Source organism: Cricetulus griseus, chromosome 3, assembly GCF_003668045.3.
Source record: "Cricetulus griseus strain 17A/GY chromosome 3, alternate assembly CriGri-PICRH-1.0, whole genome shotgun sequence".
Lineage (NCBI taxonomy): Eukaryota > Metazoa > Chordata > Mammalia > Rodentia > Cricetidae > Cricetulus > Cricetulus griseus.
The window spans coordinates 78,632,408-78,649,998 of NC_048596.1; the positions used below are offsets into that span (position 1 = coordinate 78,632,408).

The window sequence follows — 17,591 nt, forward strand, 5'->3', positions numbered from 1 at the left end:
TCACACTCACTGAAATCTGCCTGCCTTTGCCTCCCAAGTGCTGGGATTAAAGGCATGTGCCACCACCACCCAGCTATCTTTTCTTTTTTTTTTTAAAGACTGTTGTTTGTTTGTTTGCTGTTTTTGTTTTTTGTTTTTTTCAAGACAGGGTTTCTCTGTGGCTTTGGAGGCTGTGCTGGCCTCGAACTCACAGACATCTGCCTGCCTCTGCCTCCCTTGTGCTGGGATTAAAGGCGTGCGCCACCAATGCCTGACTCTTTGTTTATTTTTAATATGTATGGGTGTTTTGTCTCCATGTTTGCCTGTGTATCGCATGCATGCAGTGATTCTTGCAAAGGCAAGAAGAGAACATTGGATCACCTGGAAATAGTTTCAGAGGGTTGTGAGCTACTATTTGGGTTCTTGGAATTTAACCTAGGTCTTCTAGAAGAGCAGCTAGTGTTTAATAGCTGAGCCATCTCTCTAGCCCCTTGTGTTGATGTTCATACCACATTCTACAGCAGATTATTAGGAGCTGATTTACAAAAAACACCAACATTCCAAAACAGTCCAGAGGGCCGAGGTCTTGGTTCACTAGGCTTCATAACAAAATAGCACAGAATATGGTGATGTAAACAAAAACAATTGATTTGCTTAGTGTCCTAGAGACTGAAAGTCCAAGGTAAGTGTCATAGGGTCAGTTTCTTGGGGGAATCCTCTCCTGGCTTGCAGACAGTGTCCTCCTAGGATCTCTCCTTTGTGCACATTTGTGCACATTGGTTCTTTTTAGTGTATTCTAGCCTTTCTTGTGGGCACCAGTTAGGCTAAATGCTACTCACTCCAACAGCTCATTTAACATACATAATGCCCCTTTAAAGGTCCGACATCCAAGTGCAGCCTAACATTGTATGATACTGGAACTTAGGGTTTCTATACTTGGAATAGTAGCTGGGTCACTGTTTAGCCTACGTCAGTTCAGTGCTAGTCTGGACTCATGAATCCCAATTCCTGGACCACATTTTGAATTAGAACCATAGTGAGCACAAGCAGGGCCAAACTAGACATCAGACTTTCCTTTTGATTGTAAAGAGAGAAGCTGCTCTTCCAGCAAGGTAAACATTTGGGTTTGGTGCTGCTCTTTGTCCTTGTACTTAGGTAACCTGTGTCTCCTTTCCTTGAAGGTCTTATGCTCTCTTCCAGTTCCTGACACATAATGCTTAGACCTTCACTCTCCTTATATTTGTTGCCTTTCATCATATCCAGCATTGCTTGTAAATCATTGTATTCTGATTCATGAAATCAGGTTTCTGTTCTTGAGATCCTAACTAATTCAGAGTAGCTTAAGGTGGCGACCTCTCTGCACCAGCACACTCTCTTCTAAGGAGGGCAGATGTGTAACCATTCTGCTGTCGAAGAAGTGAGAGGCTTGATCATAAAGGACTTTGCCATCTCCTATAACCAATGGTGGGGTTGGGACACCAATCCAACCTCAAAACCTTTGACCTACAAGTTGTCCTGCCTACAAGATGTGCTGTGGTAATGGTGACACAGAAATTGGGAGAGTGGCCAACCCATGTCTGCTCTAGCTTGAAACCCATGACCAATGCCACAAGAGGGAGCCCACCCCGGACACTGCCTGGACAGCCAGGAATCAGAAGCTAGGTAACCAGAAGCAAGGAATCAAACATGACAGGGAAAAATAAAAAATTCTAAAAAAGAATAAAATTATTCCTAATGATACTCTGCTATACTCATAGACAGTAGTCTAGCATAATCATTTTCAGGGAGGCTTCATCCAACAACTGATAGAAGTAGATACAGAGATCCACAGCCAAACATTAGGCAGAGCTCAGGAAATCCTGTGGAAGAAGGGGTGGAAGGATTGTAGGAGCCAGAGAGGACAAGGACACCACAAGAAAACACACAGAATCAACTAACCTTGGCCCACAGGGACTCAGAAACTGAACTGACCACTAGGGAGCCTGTATGGGTCTGACATAGGTAGGCCCTCTATATAATATGTGACAGTTGTATAGCTTGGTCGTCTTGTGGAACCCCTAGCAGTGGGAGCAGGGGCTATCTCTGACTCTTTTACCTGCATTTGGGACTCTTGGCCTTCTACTGGGTCACCCTATCTAGCCTTAATACTAGGGGAAGTACCTTGTCTTATTGCAACTTGATACCCTATGTTTGGTTGATATCCCTGGGAGGCCTACTGTTTTCTGAAGGGAAATAGAGGGAAGGTGGGGGAGGAGCTGGGAGAAAAGGAGAGGAGGAAACCAGTTGGGATGTAATATGTGAGAAAAAAATTAAAAATAAATTAAGGAAAAACCTGGAAAATATATTGAAGTGGATATGGAGAGCTTGGGACCTCATATACTGTTGATGGGAATGTAGAATGTTGAGGCTTTATTTTTTGAGACAGAGTTTCTCTGTGTAGCTTTGGAGACTGTCCTGGAACTCACTCTGTAGACCAGGCTGGCCTCGAACTCACAGAGATCCTCCTGCCTCTGACTCCCCGAGTGCTGGTATTAAAGGTGTGAGACACCACGGCCCAGCTGCTATAGCATTTTTTAAGAACACTTAGCTTTAGTAGCTAATCAAAAACCTAAACAAAGAGCTGACCCAGCAACTCTATTCATAGGTGTAAACCCAAGAAAACTAAAAAAAAAAAAAAAACAAAAAACTTGCACATGATTATTCATGATTATTCACAGTCCATGGCTCATATTAGAAAAAGAAAAAGATGATAAAGTGCCTTGCAGCTTTGAGAACTCTAGAACTCAGAGACCCAAAGGTCAGGACTGCCAACCTGAAATCCACTGGGACCTAAGGCTTTTTGTTCCTCTGAAACTATCAGTTTCTTGAATTGGTTTCTTTATGTTCATCTTCTCTCTGTGGGCTGGCTTTCTCTGCATCTCTGCCATTAAACCTGCTAAGTCATCTCTCCTCTACACTGCCTATTAAATACCAGAGGTTCTGTGTCCAAACTCCCAGGAGAGCATCTTATTGATCTAGTCAGTTGTCTACCCCTGGTCCTGTCAGCTGTGGTCAACGAGACAGACAGGTAATGGCACTATCTGTAGGGCACCCACTGTAGGAAGCATTCCTCTTAGGGATTCTCTGTTCAGTGGATTTAGAGTCTGTCTGTTTCAGAAAAGTATGTTTTGGTAACCAAATTTGCAATCTCATTCATACTGCCTGTGGTAGTTTGAATGTAATTGGCCCCCATAATCTTATAGGCAGTGGCACTATTAGGAGGTGTGGCTTTGTTGGAGGAAGTGTGTCACTGGGGCAAGCTTTGAGGTTTCTTATGCCCAGGATACTGCCCAGTGTTTCAGTTGACTTCCTGTTGCCTGCAAGATTTAGCACTCAGCTCCAGTGCACCCCAAAGTGCTCCCCATCATGATCATAATGACCAGAACCTCTGAAGCTGTGAGCCACCCCCAACTAAATGTTTTCTGTGGTAGGATATTATTTTAAGGTGTGTGACTTTTGTTTATGCTACATTTAACTCTGAAGCTGTGATTCTTTGCCGGTCTAAATCTGATGGTCTAATAAAGAGCTGAAAGGCCAATAGTGAGGCAGGAGGAAAGATAGGCAGGACTGGTAGGAAGAGAGTATAAATAGGAGAAATGAGGAAAAGGGGCAGCAAGAGAACAAGGAGAGGACATCAGGGGTCAGCTATACAGCAAGACCCAGAATAAGAAGGAAAGAAAGGTATACAGGAATAGAAAAGCCCAGAGGCAAAAGGTAGATGGCTTGAGAAAAGCTGACAAGAACCAAGCCAATCTCAGGCTGGGCATTTATAACTAAGAAAAGCCTCCATGTAAAAGCCAAAAGAGTAAGACATCACACAACAGTTTTCTTTATAAGAGTTGCCATGGTCATGGTGTCTCATCACAGCAACAGTCAACCTTAACTAAGGCACTGCCTTTATTTAACTTAACTTTTGTGTTAGAGCTAGGAATGTGTCTGGGTAGCAGAAAAGTTGCCTAGAATTCACAGAGCCCTAGATTCAATTTCCAGCACTGAAAAAAAAAAAAAAAAAACAAAATGTTCTCTTCATAGTACTTACTCTTGGGTGAAATTTACATTTACTATTTTAAAAATTGACATTGAGGCACACAGGAAGTCTGTTATTCTTGGTTATAAACAAAGTACTTGGTACATTGCTTGATACACAGTAGGGAATTGAGTTAAAAATATAATAAATTTTAAAAATGTTTGAAACCTTCACCTGTCAGACCAGTCTTTTGTTTTTTTTTTCAGAAGTCATAGCTGGCTCAACTCTGACAGATCCCAATAGTCTCCACACATCATTTCCTCCACTCCAGGAAAAAAATCCTCCCTTGTAAGATCAGCTGTTTTAGATAGTGATCTGGTTCATTGTCCATGATTTGTATTTTGTGCTGAAAAGACCAAAGTGGCCAGGTGGGATGGTTCAGTCTGTAGGGAGAGCTGAGTTACAACTTCTAACTTCAGGGCCCATTATATTGAGGAAGTTATGTCTGGGTACTAGCTTTCAGATACCCAAGTCCAGTTTTTAATATGCTTAAACAAGATTTCTCTTTCCCACATAGCTGAAAGTTCAGTGGTAAACTAGGCTGTGGGAACTGTTGGCTTGGTGACATCAGTAAGGGCTTAAGGTCATTCCACTGCTGCTCTCCTGGCCTTAGATCTGCAGCAACCTCCACTCACAGTCAGTTACCACTTCCTTCCCTTGTCTGGTGTGAGAGTGGTTTTCTGTGACACTGTCCTGAAAGCAAAGCCACTTCTACAGGCATCTCCCCCAGCTCAACTTCCCAGTTTTGCACCCATCATGGTTAGAGAAGACAGGATTCCCGTACATCAATCGGACTCAGAGATGGAATGAGGTCTGCTTGGCTGGGCCTGCACCTGAACCAAGTTAGGGTTGGTTTAATGAAGACCAGGGTTTGGGTGTCCATGAGGTAGGTGAGGAGCCTTGAAATGTTTAAAGCAGAGAAGTGACATGATCAGATTTGTTTTGGGAAGGTTATTTTTGGCCACATGCTGAAAAGAGGTTAGAGCAGGGCCTGACTAGGCAGAGTGCCCTGGAGCCACAATGGGCCTGTGGTGTGACAAAACTGAATTTGTTCAGCGTGCCCTAGAGGACTTGTAGTAGAGTTCTCAGAGAAACAGAATCAGGTGGACCTATATGTAAAAAGAAACTTGGTAGTAACTCATGTGATTACGGAAGCTAAGGTCTCACCATCTACCACCCACAAGCTGATGTAGTTCACAGACCTGACAATTGGAAGCATCCATGGCAGAAGACAACTAGTGTCCCAGCTCAAGTTGCCTGAAAGAATTAAACTCCACATATTCTTTACGGTCCCTCAACAGATTGAATGAGCCCACCCATGTAGGGGACAACCATCTGACTTTCTGGGTCTCCCAATTCCAGTTCTGATTCCTTCCAGAAACACACTCACAGACACACCCAGAAATGGCTAACTAGCTACCACAGCCCAGTCAAGTTAACACATAAAATTAACCATCAGAGTGTTTGGTGATAGTTGAATAAATTGCACACTTAAACTGAAAAAAAAACAAAAAACCGAGCTATAGAAGGGCCTGATAGATCTGCCTGTTACTTTTCCTGACCTCTTTGTTCATTCCTGTTGGCCCAGCCTCTTATTCTCTAGTCTTTGACCACATCTCCTTCCTTAGATTCTTGGGCATCCCTGCTTCCTTCCTGTTTGCTCATGCTGTCCACCCCCACCTTGTCTCCTCATTCTTAACCTTTGGATCTTGGCTCCAATGTCAACAGGAAACCCCTGACATCTAGAGCCTCCACCTTCATAAATACCTGGTTCTCTGCAGGACACAGTTGGAATTGATTATGGAAATGACTGAGTGATTAGTTCTGTAGCCACTTGTTAAGAGTCAGATAGTGAGGCCCACAAGTGCAGGAGGCTCATTGGCTTTATCCAACACTGTATCCCTAGTGTTGCTAATGGACCTGTTCACACAGTAGGTGGTCAGTAAGCACCCACTCAGAGAGCAGGTCACAAAGCTGGGGGTGCTTATCTAGCATGCAAGAAGGCATTTGTTTGCTCCCCACCATGCACACACTTGGCAGTAAGCACACATATTCACTAAGACACATACCTACGAGGTGAAGAAAAGATAAAAAGGGGGCTGGAGAAAAAAGAAAGTGGCTGGAGAGATGGTTCAGCAGTTAGGAGCACTGGCTACTCTTAACAGAGGACGTAGGTTCAATTCCCAGCATCCTTATGGCAGCTCACAACCATCGGTAACTCTAGTTCTAGAGGATCCCATGCTGTCTTCTGTCATCTGTAGGCACCACACATGTGGTGGACAGACACAGACATACAGGCAGGTAAAACACCCATACACATAAAATAAAAGTTAAAAAAGGAAAAAAGCCCAGATTCGTCATCTAATTGGATCAGGTGTCAAGAGTGGCTATCAAGGGCAGCCTTTATGTTCAGTTAGAATACGGCACGTGGTGCCTGGGAGCTTCATATCATTTGTGGGTTACTCTTTTTGTTATTAAGGCTTGTGACAACATGACTGACAGATTTTTAAATTTAGAAAGCAGAACAGATTAAGCTTTTTATGATGATTTTGGAATTTCCAAATTTACCTTCAGATCTGGGCAAATTGTTGGGGATCCCAGCCATTCATTCTAAACCTGGAAAATGAGCTCAAACCCATGCTTCTGTTCTCCCAAACTGGCTGCTGTAGCATAGCCTTGACAAAGGATCTTTTCTGTCTGGAGAACAACTTGCCTCTTGGCTGGGTTTGTCTAATCTTGTCCTTATTCATTTATGAAGCAAACATTGGGTACCGGGTTCTGTTAGGCCTGAGGATGCCGAGGAAAAAAATAAGACAGGACCCTAACTATGCATGTGCCACCCAAATGAATTTGTTACCTTTATTTATTTATTTCTGAGACAGGGGCTCTGTGTAGCCAGGGGTGGCATGGAACTTTTCCTCCCGCCCCCCCCCCCTTGGTTTTTTGAGACAGGGTTTCTCTGTGTTACATACAGATCTGGCTGTCCTAGAACTTTGTAGACCAGGCTGCCAGGCTGGCCTTGAACTCACAAAGATCCTCCTGCCTCTGCCTCCTGGTGAGTGCTAGGATTAGAAGCATGGATCAACACACCCAGCTATTAAGCTTTTAAAAATGAAAAAGCTAGGGCTGGAGAGATGACTCTACAGTTGAGAGCCTTGTTGTTCTTGCAGAGGACGTAGGTTTGTTTCTCAGCACCCACATGGTGCCTCACAACTATCTGTAACTCCAGTTTTAGAGGATCTGATGGCCTCTTCTGATCAACTTGGGCATCAGTTGTGCATTAGTGATAATAATAAATATTTAAAAAAATAATCCTGAGCTGTGCATAGTGGGACAAGCCTGCAACCACAACCACACCCAGCAACTGAGAAGGATCTCCATGAAGTTGGGGCAAGCCTGGACTATAGATTTAAGGCACTGTCTTGAGAGGAAAAAGAAAAAAGGTCAGCCTAGTAACACCTGCCTGTAATTCCAGGAGGCTGAGGGAGGAGCTCACAAAACCAATCCTGTTCTGCATTTTTTTATATCCTCTCAGTTAGGAATAATAGTTTCCTACTGAAAAACTACACTTCCCAGCTCCCCTTGCAGACTAGGGAAATCATTTCCACCCATTTTTGCCCATATAAGAGGTATCTTTCCCTGTAGACATTTTGATCATCTGCACATGTGGGTGACAAAATGCTCTTTTGCTGTGAATAAACATGGTCCCAGCTAAGGTTATATCAAGCCTCTTTTTGTTCCCACCTTCTCTCTCTATATAGCCGCATTTAAAAACAATCTAACAGGGCTGGAGAGATGGCTCAGGGGTTAAGAGCACCAACTGTTCTTCCTGAGGTTCTGAGTTCAATCCCCAGCAACCACATGGTATACATGGTAAATAAATAAATAAATCTTAAAAAATAATTAAAAATAAATATAAAAAATAAAATAAAAACAATCTAACAGTGCCCATCCTGATCCCTTTAGCTGAGGAAACATTTGTCATATTTCTCCACCGTAGAGTGACTGTACCTTGTCCCCTCACCTTTCATGCTGTACTCTTTAGAAGTCAACTGTTATCTACCTCCACGACAGGTGGCATGTAGTTGCAGAAATTACATGGATTACATGACAGTCTCTGCATGAAAAATGTGTCACCTGCCTCCATGTACCCAGCCTTTAAATCACTGTGGATTATGTGCATATTTATCTTAAGCTAAAGGTTATAATCCAATGCTACTGTTTTCCCCTTTGAGATACAATCTTTCTATGTAGCCTTGGCTGACCTGGAACTCACTATGGAGCTGGGCTGGCTTTGAACTCAGAGACCTGCCTGCCTCAGCCTCCCAAGTGCTGAGACTAAAGGCATACGCCACTGAGTCTGTCTTTTATTTTGCTGCTCAAATTGTTCTAGCCTTGGGCATTAAAGACCTTTCTTCCTGAGGACCTTAAACACACAGACTCTCTCTCTCCTCTCTCTCTGCCACTTTTTTGTGTGTAATAGAGTTATACATGTTAGGCAATATACTCTACTCCTGAGCTAAATTCCAAGCCCTAGAAGATTATGAGGCACCTCGGTTCCTGCACCTGGATGATGACGAGGCTGACCAGTGAGCGAGAAGCTCACATGCATCACCTGCCACCAGGACCTAGCCCAAACTGTGGACAAAACTGCTGGACACTGGAAAATTGATTTCACCCACTTTGCCTAGACAAAACAAGGTCAGTCTTTACCATGTCCCTCTTCCAGAGAGAGAAAGAAAACTCTTACCTTATAGGCCTGGCAAGGATTGATGCTGTTCTTTGATACTTCTGCCTCCAACTCTAATGGAGAAACTTGGGTATGGCTAACTGTATATGGACTGGGCCCCTGTTACTTTTTAATAGATTCGGAAACTGTATGAAATTTACCCTTCTCAGATTTCTGAAAGCATTAATGGTTGTCAGCTTGTCAGCATCAGGCAGCCAAATCCCTAATACTATAGTCAACTTGGTGGCTTGTTTTCAATCAAGCCTTAATATGGCTCTTCAAAAGGAGCTAAGCTGATAGAGCAATGACTACCTGCTGCTCAGTCACAAGCTCAAGGTTTTTAGGTTTATTTTTGTTGTCATCTAAGTATAAACTTAAAGCTATGGGTCTAAAGAGTTCCAATAAAATAAGTTTTAACTTCTGTTCCCAGTTTAAACATGTCTTAAACAGGCTTCTGCTTCTGGCAGACACATCTGAGTACCAGTTGCTGACTACAGCCTGCTCCTAAGGACTCTGAGCCCTGGACTTGCTGCAGATGTGAACCAGTCAAGCTGATGTGGACACCCCCTGTTTCTTCAACAGAGTCTGCCAACCAGCTGCTCCTGATGAATTCTCCATTGCCTGAATTCCCTTTTTGCTTTTGACTAGCACTTCAGCCCTCTTGGATCTCTAACTGCATCCCAAAGTCAGCAGGAAGTAGCATGGGAAAGAATACATTGCCCATTTTCCCTGGTTGAGATGCTAAGTCAAAAGGAACTCCCTTACATAGGGGACATTGTGACAACACATATAAATGTCACTCCCTCAGAAAAATCTGTCAGCTAATGTTACCTGTTACCTTTGAGCCCCTAACAGGCAGGACTCAGGACTGAGTCCTCTCACAGGTACTTTGAGAAGGGGGGAATGAAGGGACCAACTCCCATTTTGGCAGCCATGACAGGCTAACAAGTGCTTGCCTAACCTCACCTTGGTCATTAGGGGGTCAGATGCCAGCCTCATGGCAAGGAACCAATCAGAAGTTAGCTAGCGGGGCTATGCTTTACGGCTCTGGGTGTGCTTTACCGACAAGTGCACAGCAGTGACATACAGAGCATAGCAACTGCCCTGGGAGAGCCTATGGGCCATAACAACCAGTTGACCAATCAACACAGGGCAGGTTCTTCAAGCCTGGAGGCACACCAATCCTGAGCCTGTGGGTACCCCTAGACATTCCCCTTACACTGCCCTATAAGATCCCTGTCCTTTGGTTTCTTGGGGTCTTTCCCCAGCCATCCGCTGTGGTTGATGGATAAAAAGCCCGAGCTAATGGGGTTAGCTCGTTAAACAACCGTAATAAAAGACTCATTGCTTTTGCATCGAAATGGGCCTCTTGGTGATTTGGGGGTTCAGAATTTGGGCACAACAGAACCTTATACATTGTCTCCATTGCCTTGCAGGCTGAAGCCTTCTTTGGTCTTAACTGTGTTGTTAGTAGTAGATCATTAACAGGAATGCAAAATTATTCTGGTCTCTAGACATGCATATTAATCCTGTCCACTGGACAGGCAGCTTTCTCCACTGGCTGGAGCCAGTTCTATACCCATTTGCATGTTTGTTTCAATAGTTCTTTACTCTATATAGATCTGTCCTTTGGCTTTTCTTGTAGACATAATTGTTACAACATCTTCTAGACTAGACCTTTTCTCAAAAACAAAAACAAAACCACAACAAAGCTGTAGTGGCAGCACTTGCTTTAATCATGCTTGGAATATGGTGGCAAGAGGATCAAGAGTTCTAGGTTCAAGATTAGCAGGCATGAGACCAAAAACAGAACTGTCAATCAAATTCCCTTCCCCTTCTATAAACTGTGTAAGAAGCATTATTCATCTGCCCCTGGGCCTGCTCTTTCCTCAGAGACCCTGCCATGATGCTATCTGTATGTTTATAACACTTTCAATAAATCTCTTATCCAAAAAAATAACAATAATAAAGAAAAAGAGTTCTGGGTCCTCAGCTATGTGGTGATCAAAGCCAACTGGTTATGTGAGACCTTAACCAAAAACAATCAGAAAAAGATGTTTATATTTAATGTGTTCACTTCTCAGGGTATGAGAATCACGACATGCTTTTGAGAAAAGTATCCTTTCATAAAATAAGTGTTTTTATAAATTATGGTGTAATATGTCATGTAGAAAATAAAATGTGGAAGCCAGAATGGAAGATGCCCTGTGAAGACCCTAATAAATAAAAATGTTGAAGGGATGATTCTTTATCTGAAGCTCAGATTTAGCCAGAAGTCCAGTATCTTACCTGGGAACCCTACTTATGAAGGAAGAGGGGAACCGTACCTTGCTAGGTTGTTTTTTTGACCTTTTAAGTGGTCTTGCACAAAAAGACCTCGTGAATTGGAGGCGGCGCAGAGGAGCGGTATGGGGGCGGGGCAGGGCCCACAAATGGGCGTGCCCAATAGACCCCGCCCCCATCACATGCCTCTCTGTGCCTGCCGCGTCGGCAGCTGGAGAGAAGGCTAGGCGGCGGCGGCGGCTGCTGCTTTTGGGCTGGCGTGACTGCGGTCGCGGCTCTGGGCTGGGCAGATGGCAGCGGCGGCAGTAGCGGCGGGGACTGGAGCCCCGGCGGGCACCGAGTCGGCGGAGGGTGCCCCAGGGCCAGCGGCGGCGTTGGAGCTGTGGCTCAGTGAGTAGCTTCGCCCTGCACGTGATCCCGCTTCCCGCCGCCCTGGTTGTCCTCAGCGGGGAAGGGGCCTTTAGGCGCGCCCAGGGAATTCCGGGGACCACAGACCACCACAAGGTTCAGTGGCTCAGCGGCCCCACCTAACAGCTGGAGCGCGAATGCCTAGTGATCTTTTGTGCCAAGCACTGTGCAGAAGGCGTTTCAGCCATTGTTAGTCTGGTTGCAGATCCCGGGCGAACCTGCAGTTACTAACCCCCAGCCAGACTCGAGTATGCAGGCTGCGCAGCTTCTTTGCATATCGTTGAAAATAGAGCTCATGTGGCTGCTGCCTTTAAGAGCAAAGCCTTTATGCCTCGGTACGTGTTTACTCTGGCCAGACTTAATTGTTCCTTGTCCTAGCTTTATGGTGGTCCCTGGAGCTGGGATTCTTAAATTCTCGCTTAATCTGAGGAATTGAGGTTCAGAAAGGATAAAGAACCCACCCCTTGGTGTGGGCTCCACTGCCTTCTGGGTGCACTGCGATGGTAACCCTGGGACATTGCTCACAAAGACATTTTCATTGGGTACTGGCTACCAGAACAACCCTCGTTAGCAGAAGCTGGAGGAGGGGCGCGTGTTGAGCATAGTAGGGGCTGTTTTGTTTACCTGGGGCTTTCCCTAGCTGGTGTACAGTGTTTGTATGGACAATGGAGGAGGCCATATTTCAGACAGGAAACTGCAAAAACTCAGGACGAGAATGTAGAACATTCTGGGAGCGAGAAGGCCTGTTGGCCCGGAGTGCAGAGCTTAAAGAGCAGGGAATACAGAAAAAACACCTCAGGCTAATTTGCTAATCAAGTAAGAAGAGCGTGGATGGCTTTGTATGCTGCAGAAGGCACTGTATTATTTTTAAAAATATCTTTATTACATTTTGTGTATTTGGGGTGGGTCCTGCTGCTCCTGGCTTTTGGAGGTCAGAGATCAACTGGGGAGAGGGCAGTGATTTGTCTTCTTAGAATCTTCTGTAGGTCCTAGGACTTGAATTCGGGTCATGAGACTTGTTATTGCTGGCCCAGAATTTTTTTATTCTAATGGATGGGGGAAATTGTTGGGAGAATCTGATCCAATTAGCCTCCAACAGGCACCACATGCAGTCCTACAGGATGAGTTGGTTAAGGGTGAGACTTCAGGCCCAGGAGTAGATACATAGATAGCTGGAGGGTGGTGGTGGTGGTGCAATAGGACTGACAGACAGTGGGGATCAAGAGTAGAACACATTAGCTGAGCCCACCAGAAGGGTTTAATGTAAACACTTTGATTTAAAACAAAAAACAAACCCGGAGCCTCATGGTAGTGAAGCAAGCCTTTAATCCTAGCACTTTTGAGGCAGAAGCCAGTGGTTCTCTGTAAGTTCCAGGCCAGCCTGGTCTACATAGTGAGTTCCAAGACCACTGGAGGTCCTGTCTAGGAAAAATGAAAACAAAACAATCAATCAAAAAAGACCTAAACAGACACAAGCAATAAACAGATCCTGGAGAGGATTGGCCAGCACCATAGACAGCCTTCCTGCAGGGTGCTCAGAGGGATTCAGGGGATGGAGAATGGGAAGGATCTCTGGTTTCTGGAGTTAGAGTAATTGTGGATGCTCCACCTGAGAGGAGGAGGGATGATGTATTGTGAAGTTTGAAGTTCTTTGTAAGATAGTCAGGAAGAGGCTCTGTGAGCTAGCATTCAGTGGGCTCCAGGAAGGGTAAGAGCTGGAGGTGTGGTTTGGGAGCCAAGCTGCTGTGTGTGTGTGTGTGAAGAGCAAGAGCTTTGGAGCTGGCGCATGGGCAGGCTCCATATTTCCCTAGCAGAGGGGACCAGTAGCCTGAAGGTACAGAAACAGGTCTGGAAAGCTGGTCTGGGGAAAGCCAGGGAGAGAGGGGTGTGGCCCATAGTTTGTTGGTTCAAGATGGAGACTGGAGGGAGAGGAACTTTGAATCTGGTAAAAGGTTATTGAGAGAGCATTGAGTAAAATGGTGGAAACAGAAGGTTTGTGAAGTGGTGGAGAACAGCAGGCATAGATTGGAGTTGGAGGAAAGTGTGTGCTGGATAGGGTAACAGCCAGCAGCTGCTAGTGGATATTTAACAGCGCCTGATTGCAAAGGACTCGGTTCTCCAGCTCCAGCCAGTTGGCAGTGTATCACAGTGTTCCTAGATCCTCTGCCTTTTCAGAGAGGGCTAAAACCAACCTTTTTATGTAAAATTCCTTAAGTTTTTTCAAAGTTGACAACTACTTTCAAAGAAACCCATTGAAGGGCAGTGGGATAATCTGTAGGGAGGGCGTGCAATTTCTTTTCATGGTGCTTGGCTGCGAAAGGGAGGAGGGGGCATCCAGTGGGAATTTGAGAATAATGGAGAGGGTACATGAACCCCTCTTTCAGTGTATCCCCTTTGGGAGCTCCGCTTCTTGGCTTCTAGGACTGTGCTTGGTCCCTGCAGAGGGGCTTTAAGGTGTTGGAGCCCTTGGGAACCTTGAGTGAGAAGTATCAGCCAGGGTGTGACCTGTAGACAGGAACAACGGTGTGTCTTGGTGAGGTCTCAGGAAGGAGATAAAGGTGGTTGCACATGCAAACTAGTAGGTCCTTGTCACAGCAATGGGCTTGAGGAAGGTGGGGAAGTTCAGTCCTGGAAGAAAATACAACTCGAAGGTGCACAGCTGGCCTACACAGCATTGGAGATGGGTTTTAACCTCTGTAATTGCCATCTTGGGTATGAATTCCAAGTTGTGGTAGGCTGTTCTGTGCATCACTGGACATTTAAGTTCATCTGGGCCTCCACTAGATGCCAATTACACACTTGACCTTGTCAGTCCTGATACCTCAAGGTATCTCCAGACATGTCCAATTTCTCAGGATGGGGGAGGGTTGGATCAGGAGCCCCCTGTTTGCCCACCTCCATTTTCCCTCTCAGTTGCGATGTTGAGAGTGTTGACTACTCATCAGAAATGAGTACAGCAGGGATGGGGGCTTGGCTAGTGCTTAGTATACAAATGTCACTGCTTGAATTTAGATCCCCAGGAACCACATAAAAAGCCAGGCATGACTACACACGTCTGTATACCCAGCAGTAGAGGACAGAGACAGGCAGATCTCAGGGGCTTGCTGGCTAGCCAGTCTAGGCAAACCAGAGAGCTCCAGGTTCAAAGAGAGACCTTGTCTCAAAAAAATAAAAGAGTAAAGGTAGAAAAGCAATTGAGAAAATATCACAGCATTAACCTCTGGCTTCCACAAGTATCTGTACAGGTTGGGGAGAGAGAGAGAGAGAGAGGAGAGAGAGAGAGAGAGAGAGAGAGAGAGAGAGAGACAGAGAGAGAGAGACAGAGAGAGAGAGAGAGAGACAGAGAGAGAGAGACAGACACACACAGACAGACAGACAGACAGACAGACAGACACACACACACACACACACACACACACACACACACACACACTGTGGTTTAAGCAGGAGTGCTGAGGATGGGGTACTGGTGGTATAAGTAGAGTCAAGAGTTGGAGGAGTTCAAGGCGTGGTCAGGATAGATGTGTAGTTGAGGATATACCACAGGATAGATAAGAAAGCCATTGTCAGATCTTGCCTTTATCTTCTCCTTAGAGTTGTTGGAGTATCAAAAAATGTTAATACATTTTCATAGTTTTTATTTTATTTTTTTTTTTTTCTGAGACAGGTTCTTACTGTGTAGCCCTGGCTGTCGTGAAACTCGGTCTGTATAGCACAGGCTGACGTCAAACTCAGAGATCTGCCTGCCTCTGCCTCCCAAGTTGGGGATTAAAGACCACTGCCTCGTTGCACATTTTTATGAAGTTCTTGTTTTTGTTTTGTTTTGTTTTGGGGGGGGGTTCGGGACAGGATTTCTCTGTGGAGCTTTGGAGGCTGTCCTGGAATTCACTCTGTAGACCAGACTGGTCTCAAAACTCACAGAGATCCCCTCCTGCTTCTGCCTCCCCAGTGCTGGGATTAAAGGCATGGGCCACCATGGCCCTTCTTTTATGAAGTTCTTAAACAGTGCCTTGATATAATGTATAGTAAATGCCCAATAAACTGGATTATGGAAAGAAAGACTTTGAATAGGTGTGGACCAACCCCAAAGCTCCATGCTGTCATTGAGATCTCATTTCTTTTCTTGGATTTGCTCAGTTCTTTGCTCCCTGCTATACTCAGGGCAGAAATGATTCATTTCACTATGATTTTCAAAAGTTACTGTTCTGTTCGTGGGCCTTTTAGCTTGGATCCTGTCTGTCTTGGATTCTGGGTGACCAAGAGGATGGAATAGAATAGGAAGAGTTCCAGACCAGTAGGATGGGAGAGGAGAGAGAGGAGATCCCACTGAGCCCTGGATGGCAGAGGGGATAGTTCACCAAAGGAGCACGGAGAAGCTGTTACTGAAACGATGCTTTAATAATACAAAATGACGGGCAGTGGTGGGGCACGCCTTTGATCCCAGCATTTAGAAGGCAGAAGTAGGCAGATCTCTGTGAGTTCTGGTCTACAGAGTGAGTTCCAGGACAGCCAGGGCTATAGAGAGGAACCCTGTCTCCTATATATATTATATTTATTATGTATGTAAACAGGTCTACTTTAGGTCCCTCTCTCTACAATGTAGGTTCTGGGGAAGGAACTTAGGTATCAGGATTGGTGGTAAGGGCCTTTATAAACCAAACCACCTCTTTTGCCCGGTTTTTTTGTTTGTTTTTGTTTTTTTATACGGGGTCTTGCTATGTAGAGCCTGGACTGGACTGGTATTTAGCCCAAGACAGTCTTGAAAGTATGGCAGTCCTCCTGTCTCAGCCTCCTGAGAGCTGGAATTGCTGATTACCAACACCATGCTAGCTAGTGCATGTGTCATTATTCCATGTGACTGAATACAGCATTGCCCCTAATGAAAAACTCTGAGAGCTATTATGAGCTGAGTGTAATCCAGTTAGCTGGCTCCCTGTGGGGGTCTCAAGTGTTGCCAGTATTGTGCACGTGGTTGGTCCCTGACTGTGGATTCTAACTCTGGTCTGATCAAAATGAAATGTAAAGTGGATCCCTTGGTCTTGCTCCTGCCTGGACTTGCTCCCATACAATAGCCTGCCTCCCTTCTCCTCCACTTTTCTTCCACCCCTGGAGGCTTTGGCTTGCAGTCTACTGTTTCAAAATCCAGAGCTGAGGTGCTCTCCTAGCTTGGAGTCCAGATAACAGCATTCCTACTGGTTCTGGCAGATTTCCCTGTAGGCCGAATTGAATGATTGATGGCCTGTAGAGTCCTGGGTTGTTGCCCTGAGGAAAAACTCCTTGTGCAGTGAGCACTGCTGGAAGTTTGAGTTGGGCTTCTTGGGGTAACAGCTTCTAGCCTCCAGGCTCTCCTTGCAATTACTCTCTGCTTCTGGTGACAGAGTCGTGACCCTGGTGATGGGTTGGCAGATGGCTGAGACCAGTTCATTCTCTACTGCTGTCTTAATACCTTTGACCCAGAGCAGAACAGGAACAGGCTTGCAGCAAATCTAGGAACACTTTTTATTAAGCAAATATGTGACAACAGTGTTATTTCTTGAACTCTCCTTGTCCCTTCCAAGGACAGCCTCAGTAAGAAGCCTGGATGTCCATTCTCAGTGACCTGAGGACTGTGACGTCACAAAACAAAGCTTTTTGCTGGCTGTTCCTTCTGTCCCTCTAGCTTTTCTTTGGTTTAGAGTTGTGTCAGACACATCCCAGCAGCTGTTGTCACCTATCAGACCAGTTGCTGGGTCCTCTGGGGGTCATTTTCTCTATAGCTGTCTGAGGCCTCTGAAATAGCTTGGCCAGTCAGGGATTATATGTTCAGAGACATTTCAGAACTGAAATAGCCACTCTGTCAGCAACCATGGCCCAGGCATCCTAGCCCCTCACAACAGACACATTCATTCCTTAAGTGATTATCTGTGCCAGAGATGTGCTGGTTCTGGAGCAGGTAAAGGTGAGAAATTCCCTCATTCCCGCCTCGAGGGAGTCAAATTTCTCCAAGAGCCAGCCCTGCCTTTGTCAAGGATCCAAACCTTCCCACCAGGACTTGGAGCCAGGCTGACCTGGGACCTAACTTTTGTTTGTATGGTTTTCTTGCTCCGTACCTGGAACAGAGTTTCCTCCCTGTAAAGGGTGAGATGA

General features: G+C 45.3%; 1 protein-coding gene across 2 annotated transcripts in view; it reads left to right on the forward strand.

The window, feature by feature from the left end:
* The first annotated feature begins 11,254 nt into the window (after positions 1 to 11,254).
* Positions 11,255 to 17,591, forward strand: part of LOC100754853 (ADP-ribosylation factor-binding protein GGA2) — a 37,509-nt gene continuing 31,172 nt past the window's right edge. The window contains exons 1-2 of one of the 2 annotated variants that reach the window (XM_027410251.2): positions 11,324 to 11,447; positions 11,671 to 11,800. In XM_027410251.2, the coding sequence (XP_027266052.1) occupies positions 11,716 to 11,800 (85 nt within the window). In that variant the 5' untranslated portion in view covers positions 11,324 to 11,447; positions 11,671 to 11,715. Of the gene's footprint in view, positions 11,448 to 11,670; positions 11,801 to 17,591 lie in introns of both variants that reach the window. The other variant, XM_027410250.2, reaches the window with a different exon arrangement.